The 10,902-nt window shown below is 38.5% G+C and overlaps 1 protein-coding gene across 3 annotated transcripts; it reads right to left on the bottom strand.

The window, feature by feature from the left end:
- Nucleotides 1-1,159: 1,159 nt before the first annotated feature.
- Nucleotides 1,160-9,577, bottom strand: scn4bb (sodium channel, voltage-gated, type IV, beta b). 3 transcript variants are annotated; one of them, XM_042008513.1, is made up of 7 exons: nt 9,131-9,577; nt 8,858-9,000; nt 8,374-8,559; nt 3,992-4,155; nt 3,670-3,898; nt 2,945-3,074; nt 1,160-2,714 (listed from the first exon to the last, which is right to left on the bottom strand). In XM_042008513.1, exons 3-7 carry the CDS (start codon nt 8,456-8,458, stop codon nt 2,618-2,620), a joined length of 705 nt encoding a protein of 234 aa, XP_041864447.1. In that variant the 5' UTR covers nt 8,459-8,559; nt 8,858-9,000; nt 9,131-9,577; the 3' UTR covers nt 1,160-2,617. The 3 variants fall into 3 exon arrangements, with proteins under 3 accessions (XP_041864447.1, XP_041864446.1, XP_041864448.1); XM_042008512.1 differs by having other exon boundaries at nt 8,858-9,577; XM_042008514.1 differs by lacking the exon at nt 8,374-8,559 and having other exon boundaries at nt 8,858-9,577.
- Nucleotides 9,578-10,902: the final 1,325 nt, after the last annotated feature.

The raw sequence follows: 10,902 nt of genomic DNA, 5'->3' as shown, positions 1-10,902 counted from the left end.
TGATATGATGCTTCATTGGATTCATGCCTGTTTGGCAAAGTTTTGGGGCTACATTGAGAGCATCACCTTCACTATTTTCTGGTGGAGCAGAGTTTATACTTGAACTACAGCCCCCCTACTCAGCCTGCTGTATGAGACCTTATCGTCATTTAACCCATAAACTCTCATTTACTGTTAGGTGTATTGTATGCATAAGTGAGTAGAGAAGCCTGTTTTTTGTTCTTCACTGCAGAGCAGTAAGTAAAAGAATTATGTGTTACAAAGGGCAAAACTGTGATTTAATAAATGTTTATCTGTATTAAGCCATTTCCATGAAAAGACTCATATTAAGCAAAGGATATATTTAGAGTCTAATCCAGGAATACAGTTCCCAAGGTCACCAGCTAATGCTCATCTTTAGTCAGGGTTAGCACAATGAAATTAGCATGGCATAAAATGGATTTTTAAGTTATCCTCAGATGTGACACTACCAGTGTTAGTACACTAGAAATTGTTTCCAAAAGTACATGTGCATTCAAGCATTATGTCTAAAATCTGGCCAACGTTGCACATGCTCATATTTCATTGGTTATTTGGCTTAAAAGCAGCATCATTTGAGGTTTTTTTGTTTTTCAAGAGGAGTTGGGGGATTGTCTATCAGCCCAAAAGCTCATTGTGATGTTAGTGTTTGCTGATCTTTAGAATGTGTTTTGGAACAAGTAGCTGACCTTACTGACATGGGAGCGTGGATATAGTCACAGGCACATGTGTTTTATATCAAGCAAGGAGAAGGGACATGTTGAAGAGCTGGGCTGACTCCTACAATATTTCACCAATGTGATCTTTGTGGTAGAACTTCTTAAATCCACTTTTGTTTTCTAGTTTTACTGCAAATTGAACAGAAAGAAAACCTAGTCTCATGGCAAAACATGAAATAGCAATTCAAGTCTGGTCTAATCTATTAATTAGTGTCCACAGACACGACAGTTCAATCTTTGATGTTATTTATGCTGCTGAAAACAACACTGTAACTTGATGTACAGGGTCAAAGTATTTCACCAAATTGTCACATTTTGATTATTGCACCACATTTAATAAATAAAAGGTCCATATCTTGATGTAAAAGGGGTCGAGGGGTGGTGCTATTTAAATACATTACTTGGAAAGTTGTACCAGGGAGCATGAAAAAAACGGAGTTTTTCCCATCATCAGCATGAATAAACACATAATATTATGCTGTGTGACTATTTCACATTTTCCACGAGACTTGGCTGGAAAGAACTAAACTTACCACTATTAGCATGTGAATTTGATGTTTGTTAAATGAGGGTTCAGCCCAGCTATAATTATGTTGCAATTTCCCGGTTTTAAGCACTTCAACTTCTAAATATTTTTGTTTTGACGTCAGACAAAAAACAGTCAAAGGCTGTTTTTGTTTGTTTGTTTGTTTTTTGTTTTGTTTTCCATTTGTTTTTGCAATGTCTCTGGCTGTGAAATAAGCAAATAATTAATATAAAATAAAAACAAAGTTTCAGTGCACAGCTGTGCTAAATGACATACAACTGTCTATCTACAGTATTCAACCCAAACAATAAAACTTTCAGGTATCAATTTAAACATTACTAATAATGTAATAAAATGAGCACATCATTTGGTTCTACGTAAGTTCTAAGAACTAGTGGACAGTTTAGTTCATACAATACTTTTGTTTAAAGAAGTACTATGCAACTTTGGCAGCTTTTCTTTTTGATGCACCCACTAATGGTAGCTACAGTATTTTGCCATCCATCTTGAATCCTACCTGTACTCTGAGCTCTCTTCAGCGAGTAAAAGTCAAACTTATGTTGAGATGTCTTACTTGCTTTGTCCCCTTCTCTCTTTCTTTTCCTCTTTTCCTCTGACAATGTCTTGTTGCCTTTTTTGATGAATCAGCTACAGTGTGTGTTCAAAACTGCCAGTATTTTGATATCCAGTTGCTGGCGTGTGTTGCGGTGCATAAAGCAAAACTCCTGTAACTGTAACATGTGGTTGAAGGCTGGAACCTAAAGTTGTGAAGTGCACTTTCTCTGCCCTGGGATGACGCTGGGCAACAGAAATGTACATAATAAAGGTCACTTTGCCATGAAAAAGAGTTAGAAATACATAATTTACACAAGTTCAGAAAGTTACATAGTGCTTCTTTAAGGTTGTATTTCTTTTACTGCTTTAGACTGAATATTGAGGGTGTTTCTATACTGGATCGCCACACAGTCCAATGAGAAACAACTTAATTCCTCTCTGTGCACCCCCAGCCTTCATTTCACTAAGCATACTTTAGCACTACTTGTCTACTTTAAATGTTTAACTGCTATCAGGCTCAATCATGGTGAAAAGCCCTAATTAAGCCATACTAAAATGTCTCAGGCAGGTGGACTTCTTCCTTAAGATTTAAATTATTTGTGTACAAATGGTGTGCACATTTTATAAAGTTGTATATCATCTGCTCAGTTACCACTTTGTGCACATGTATATTTTCCCGAAAGTGGCAACCAGAGTCATCAGACTGAACATAAAGAGTTGTCATGTGTGCACAAATATTTGCATATGCAGATATATGCAAATAAGATCTGAGTGCTCATGTTGTTCTACATGCACAGTCTCATTTCTTTTTTGGTGTTGGTTTTGAGTCAGCTTTGGATCCTGAAAGGCCATTTTCTGTGTTGTCAATCCCTGATGAAGATACAAGGCACTCCTTACTATAGAATGATTGTAAGAGGGGAAAAAAGAAAAAGGATAGAAAGCTGTGTTAGAACTGTAGGAGCACAGCATCTCAAAGGCACATGTCAAACTTGCTGCTTTGAAAACACGGCACCAGCCTGTGTAGAGTCTGAAATAAAATGCTGCCAAGAACCAACTGTAGAGTCTGATGAAATAACACGAAACAGTTACAGTGATAAAACATATTCAAGCAGTTGGGAAAACTTACTTTTTCTCCTCAAGCTTGGCAAGAACAAAGAGTGTCAAGTTCTTGAGCAACATGAAGCCCATCAGCAACGCAATGGCTCCACCTACAGCTGAGGCTATGATGATGGTCAGCGTGTTGTCCACCACCCTCACTGCAGACATTAGCATAGAACCAGTGAAACAATGGTACAAAAAACAAACAAACACACAAAAAAACTTAAGATGAACTAAGAAACTAGGTTTTAAAAAAAAAATATATATATATATGTATATATTAATTGGTCTGATAACGACATTAATATATTTTCTAGAGCATGTCGATTTTTTTTTAATTATACTATGTATTTGTAGCTCATTTTATTGTATCTTTAGCATATGAAAAGTTCAAGCTCTGGTTTTATTTTATCTCAGTATGAATGTTGTAGTGGCATGAAGCAAGCCCCAATGACTTGCTCCATATTTGTGATAGGCTAATTCATATCAGGGCATTCAGTTATAATACAATTAACTGAAGGAAAAGGGACAAAAGATTGGACAGTTTTTCCATATATCTGTAGTAGTAGGAAGGAAAAAGAAAAGAGCTAGTATGTTAATAATAGGCTCACCTATCACTTGAGTGGGGTTAGACATCATGCCTAAAGCATATGCAGCTACACAGAGACATACCTTTTATACGTAATAGTATAATGGAAAGTAAATAAATTACACACAATCTTATATACATTGGCACAAAATTTGAGAACTCACATTCATCAACCACAATGAGGTTGAAAATGGCACTGTGGTTCTTGTCCTTCTCTTTTGGATTGCGTCCAAAACAAATGTACTGGCCTCCATCCTCGAAGGTGATGTTCCACAGCACGATAGAGATGTTGTTTTTAATGTTCTTTCCCACGAACTCCACTCGCTCATTATATTCTTTATATTTTTTTACGTCAGGCTTTGCATCCTCTGTTGGTATCACTGAGTCACAGATCTGATGGGATCAGTAAGCTGTCACTCATCTAAAAATACCACCTACAAATGACCAAAAGCTGAGTGGAAATCTTTCACACAAGTAAGCTTTTACCTTCTGCATGGTTCCATTGTCATTGAATTGCCAGCTGAAGTAGAGATTTTTTATTCCAATGCAACTGGCGTATGTACAAGGCAACATGACTGTGCTGCCATTGACTGCTTCCAGGAAGGGGATTTTTCCCACAGACATCTCCAGGGCCTGAGCAGACCACGCACCTGCAGTGGAGCAACATTTAAGACAGAAACAAAACCCGTGATAAGGACCATCTTGCACTGCAGCACTGTTAAGTGTGCATGTAGCCCAGGGCTTCTCAACTGGGGTTCTGGAGAGACACTGCCTTACAGGTTCTAGATGTCTCCATGCTTCAACACATTGGATATAAACCGGTCACTCTGCAAAACTTGGGATGTTGTGGGTCAGTGGAGGGAATACTTCGAAGACCTCCTCAATCCCACCGACATGTCTTCCGATGAGGAAGCAGAGTCAAGGGACCATGGCGTTGTTGGCATCATCGGGCTGTGATGTTTAGCTCTCACTGGAGCGATTTGCAGCCGAGTGTGATGCGGCTGGGATGAAAATCAGCGTCCCAAATCTGAGACCATGGTCCTCAGCCAAAAAAGGGTGGAGTGCTTTCTCCGGGTCAGGAATGAGGTCCTGCCCCAAGTGGAGAAGTTCAAGTATCTTGGGGTCTTGTTCATAAGTGAGGGAAGGATTGAGTGGGAGATTGACAGGCCTGGGGAAGACACAGGACACACTGGATGGACTACATCTCTCGGCTAACCTGGGAATGCCTTGGGATCCCCCTGGACAAGCTGTTGAATGTGGCCGGGGAAGGGGAAGTCTGGATTTCCCTGCTTAGGCAGATGCCCCCACAACCCGACCCTGGATAAGTGGCAGAAAATGGATGGGTGTTGGAGCATGGAAGCATCTAAAACCTGCAGAACGGTGGCCCATGAGGACTGGAGTTGAGGAGCCCTAATGTAGCCAGTGGGCTTTGAAGACACAGCTTGATATGTTAGAGATTTTAGGAGCTAACAGCGCACGAATACATGAAACAGTGAAGCAGCTAACTTAGTGCAAGTAGCATCTCAAAAGCGTAATAATTAACAGATTGAAATTTTTTTTTATTAACTTAAATACCAAAGTGTAAAATTAACACTTGTGATTTTATGCCACATTATATGCAGTAACTCTTTTTTTTATTTTACTTAGTCATAATGGAAGTTGACTAACTGTTGGAAACTACAGACCTATAAAAAGCCTTTATAGCCTACATCTGTTTCCCTCTAACCAAACCTGAATCAAACCATCAAATTCAATTAAAAAAACTGACTGTAATGAAATAATTGTTGAGCTGTGGAGGTGTCATTGCATGAATATTTCTTCTTTATGACAGCGCTAATCTAGGACCATGTCCAGTCTTTTTGTTAAGGAAAGCTTACACTCACAAGACTGCAGATATTTTCTTAGAGGACATTAAAAACAATGGCATCTTAGCAAGAGAATGAATAAGAGGTACTGTAACTCAGTACTGTACAAGTAAATTACAAGTTAATTTTAGTATTCAGTTAAATAACAAAATATCATATCAGCTAGCCTAATGCTGAATGCTTTATTTTATGTAAAATACTAATGGATATAGCTCTGGAGTAGCTCTGACAACACAAATCTTTATTTTACTGGTAAAGGAATTATGTGATTAACTGCTTACTTTGCAAGATATTTCTTAATGGCCACTTCTGTGTGCACATGATCTGTTTAGTCTGTATCTTCTGATCATATGTGGACGCTGAGTGAATCTGATGCATATAGAACTAGTCATTCACATGCAAAAGTTTCCTTTCACTGCTGTACACAATGCACATCATGTGTGGCTTTACTTTTACAAAGATTTTCTTCATATTATTAGATACAGTTGGCTGAGAGCTTTTAGACAAATTTGACTCCATTTCAGCAAAGATTTACTACTTGCCAAAACTGTATCTAATTTGTTACAATTTAATAAAAATCCCTGACTACATCCTACAAGTCATACTATTAGTAGCTAATGAACGTTCAGACTGTTAGCAACATAACACCCCTGATGTCCTTGCTGTGACATTACTGTCAGTAAGAGAGGATGCAATCTACTTCTGGTCCCTGCAAAAATTGTAACTCGATACTATGGACCTTTAGGGTCAAACAGCATCAGGATATGGCAGTGATTAAATTTTGCCTTTTACTAATCAAAAAATGGTTTATCACATGTCTTAGATAAAATCAGATCAGTCACAGATAACAAACAGCTAAAGTGTGTAATTTCAGCTGTTCAAGGACAGACAGCAGTTATGAACCTGAATGTGACTAGTGGTTACAAGAGTAGCTGCAACATGATGTATTTGTGCACACTGAGATACACTCACAACATGGTCAAGGTCAACATCAGGCAAGCACTACTGCAGCATTCAGGAAGATTACTTGAACTGGTGGAGCAGACTGAGTACAGTGAAGGAGAACGTTTCTAAAAGTGGGAATGTTATTGATTCGTTCTCATTCCAGTATTGCTATCTTGAAAAGTCTTTCCTGCAACTGCTCCAATGCAGAGCAGTGAGTTTGCAAAAATAGTTACAGATACAGTCCAGAGGATCACAGCATCACTCTGCTGTGTTGTTCATTCAGTTTCTTTCATTGTTTTTGTTTATTCATCCTTTCTTTTTCACAATATTTGCAACTGTTTTTTTTCTTGCTCTTCTACTTCCTGTTTGTTTTAATTTTTTTTTTTTGGCCTCTAGAGCTCGCAGTTTCTATCACTATGGCCACTGAAGCTGCTGACAAACCAAGAAATATGATAACACTGTATCACCACTGTGTTTTCTCTAACACAACTCTGAACTCTTTCCCCCCCCCATTTCATCTTTTTTCTATTTGTGAGTCTTAGTGGTTGAGATGAAAGTAGAACAGTGGTGCTCCAGTTTCTAACCTATATATGTCAAAACCTTAAACAGTTTTTATTAGTTAAACCACAAAGAAATGCATTGCAATCTGTTTTGAATAATAAACAAAAACCAACTAGAGGGGATGACAGTCAGTGTATTTTTATCAAAAGACATGCAATATACATATATCTCACTGTAGAAATGCTAACATCAAAGATCATCACAGCACTGATCTTTAGTGTTTCCAGCTTCTGTCTCACTCTATCAAATATTATAATCTAATCCTGCCATTTATCACTTAAGCCTGATATTCTGTTTTAACCCATATTATCTCAAACCGAACATTTTGTTCATAGCAGGTCCTGTGTAACATAAAATAAAGTACCTTATTAATCACAAGAGCATTACACAACAAAGTTAATATAAAGGATGATGTTACCTTTTACCTGCGGTAGCATCTTTATTTCACCTGCCTGGGCACCTGCTAATTAAGCCTACTCTGCAGTTTTTGTTTCAGGTGGAGAGAATATTTCTTGTACATTCTAAATAAAGACTTCATCTGTGTAAAGAGCTCTTCTCTACTAGTTCTGCAAAAGTAAAATAAAACAAGTGTTACCTGGCAACACTATGCCACTCAATGGTTATTGCTGTAGCTTGTAATTCCTGCACAGTACCTTGCAGATAGAGTTGGAACTAAAACGCAATCTCAAAGAATAATTTAAAAGAAGATACTACTACATATCAGGTATTCATGAAGAATTGTTCCTATTATTTTTATGAATTCCCCACCTACAAACAGGCACTCACTTGCTTTTCAGTCATCTATAACTAATATAAATTAAGCTACTGATTATTTTCTAGTCATCTATGACTAATATAAATTAAACTACTGATTATTTTCTGGACATCCCTCTCAATGACTCTGTCATTCTATTATTGCCAATAAGCTAATATTTGGACCAGCACAATATGTTTTGAGAGGCTGGGCCTAGAGTGCACGATGCAGCTTTTCAATCACAGAGTAATTTTATTTCACCTCCTTCCAATTAATGTATGAGCTACCAATCAAACCCATTATGGATCAAAGATGACATCAAACCATGTAATTGTTATATTTACAAGAGAAAAATCACAGACTTAACTAAAAACGCTTACTGATTTTTGTGAAACCTTATGTCCAACTGTGTGTGAAGGCAAAGCCAAAACCAGTTTGCTCACAGGATGAAATGCCTTGGGGAAAAATGACTTCTCGCAATTGTCTTTCCCAGACAACTAGTCCTTTAACCAAAGAAAATCTCTATGGAAAAGTAGCATGCAGTGGATGCACTTACAGCTAAAACTAACTGTACATACAGGTAAGCTGAAGGTCTGTGTTAGAGCTAGATAAAAAAAAGTCATAGCATTGGTATTGAATCACGACAGAGATACCACCTGATGTGAGGAAAAAATATAATAAGAGGATGTGCTCTTTGCACATCCAACAAAGAAAGGACACAGAAAATGAAAGATAAACTTTACCAAGCAGCAAAGAGAAGATAAAGCTGAAGGCTGCATGTGGAGGGTCCTGCCTCAGATGTTCAACCCCAATCCACCGGACCTCCATGGCAGCAAGCTTTGCCCCAAAACAAATGGTGCCGCAGGATCCAGCTCTCACTTGCGTATCTGGTGGAATATCCCTTAACACACTTCAGCCTCTCTGATATGCTGAGTAAAATGAGAAGGTTGATGTCTTGGTTTCTGGATTACAAGTGAGGGACCTATAATAGTAGTGGTATCAAATCTGCTATGGAAGAGGCTGTAGGTTAGACAGAGGGCAGAGGAGGAGAGCGAAAGAAAGAGACACAAGCTGAGAGAGGAAAAGTTAAACACAAGCAGTACAATGAAAGTTGTTATGTCTGGATGACTCTGCATAAACCATACCTGAATATTAAAGTGAGCCATTTAATGTAAAGACAAATAATTTGATAGTAAGCACAAGTCTACTTTTTTCATGCCTACCTACCTGCTTCTGCAGCTGGTGCTCAATGAGGGGCCAGCCGGCTGCCCGTACAGCTGAGTCAGTGTGGACAGGACACAGGAAGAGGGGCAAACGCTCACTGCGTAGTCAGGGTTCACTCAAGGAGAATCTGCCAGCAAGCACTTTCACTGCAGACACAGCCACATTGCAGCACCAGCCAGGATGAAAGACAATTAGAAAGAAGAGAGGTGGAGACAAGCAGAAAGAAAGGCAAAGACAGACAGACAGGCAGACATGGAGAAGCTGGTGCTCTCATACCTCCACAGCAAAGCTCCAGTGAGGTAAATCTTTTCTCTCCAGCTGTGTCACAACTTTTCCTCATCCTCTCTGTTGGATACTCGCCAACTTCCTCTCTCCTCATCTCTCTATTTCCTCTCCCTCACCTGCCTCCACGTCCCTCTTATTTCCCCCCTTTCTCCACCAACAACCCACATTAACTCCTCCTCTCTGCCTCACCCTCCTCCTTCTCCCCCTTCTCCTGACAAGGGGCGTGTATGCAGACTCAGGCACTTTTGTCAGAGTGTTCATGAAGACTGGAAAAAAGTTCTGCAGTGCAGGTTGAGAGGGAGGGAGGATGTATAATGTGGCTTTAGGGCCTCAGCCAAGATGCACATCCCATATCGAAAGACTCCATTCATAAAAAATAGGGGCTCCTTCACTGATAACGTCACCTTTCTCAGCATCAGACAGTTACAGTGGATGAGGGAAATGGTTGAAAACAGAGACAAGTTTTTTCTCATTTCTTCTGAAGTGATTTAGGATATATATATATATATATATATATATATATATATATATATATTATAGTGCAGTGTGCATTTGAAAGCTTTTTCTGTCTTTATTTTATTTCTGCGCTTTTGATGACTACATTTTTTCCCAATTTTCACCTTTTTTCTCCTCTGGGGTCTTACACAGACAAATTTTTCCCTGGCTTATAATAATTAACATTCATGGTTATCAAACAGTTGCATTTTGTATATCATAGACATTTATATTGATATAAGTGAATGCTATCAAATTTTCCAACAGGAATAATCATTTCCCATAAATGTATGTACCATAAGTCAATAACAGCTGAGCAGTGTCGTGTCTGCAATATTTACTACAGGACATAATGGAGAAAGTGCTTACCGTCTTGATTGGATTAATCATTTTCAGACCTGACAAACGTCAGATTCAGACTGTGGGCTTATCAAACCCTTCAGTTACTATAAAGATAATTTGGCTGTGAAGTCATGGTGGCTCACTTATTGCAAGAGAATGTTGGGAAATGGTTAAATGGAGCAAAGAAGAGAGTTGTGAATCCTAATAAGGATGCAGATGAGACCATGTGACTGAGCTTGCAATCTGAGGCAAGGTACGGTTACAAAGCAGAGGACACAGGGACAGCTACTCATGGATGCTACACATTGAACCTTCTGCCATTTTTTCAGTGCTGGTGTTCCTTTTATAATAAATGATATTGAAAGATTTGCAACTGAAATACACATGTGCCAACTAAATTTTAGTTGCAATGCATCTGTTAGGTTAGGCTGTACAGAAAATGTTATCTTAAAATATCCCATATCAATGCATAAAATGCCAAGATCTATTTTAGAATGAATGAAATTTTCTTGTGTGCATGAGACATTTTCAGATATGTCAGCTCAACATCTCTGATTCAAGTTTTAACTCAGCAAGTACATAGTTAGGTTCAGATATTCAAAAATATAAGATTACAATTATAATAACTATACATCTCCACAGTCTACACAGTTTAATGCTGCTCAGCACAAAACAACTACCTACCAAAACTTGTGATTTCACAATGTTTATGGCCGTTCCAGCTTAACAATTTAACTGTATTTAAAATTACTGCATTCCCATCATTGTACATTTGCACTCAAGCGGATCCTTCACACATCTATAATGCTGAAACTTGAACTCAAGGTATGTTTTTTGCTTATATGGCTTGGAATCAAATCTTGGGTGTAGGAGGAGTTTGGTGTAGCCATGGAGCATGACTTCCAGTCAGCCTTGCAGCGTTCCTA

Source organism: Melanotaenia boesemani, chromosome 15 (assembly GCF_017639745.1).
Source record: "Melanotaenia boesemani isolate fMelBoe1 chromosome 15, fMelBoe1.pri, whole genome shotgun sequence".
Classification (NCBI taxonomy): Eukaryota; Metazoa; Chordata; class Actinopteri; order Atheriniformes; family Melanotaeniidae; genus Melanotaenia; species Melanotaenia boesemani.
This window is presented reverse-complemented; position numbering and strand designations above follow the sequence as displayed.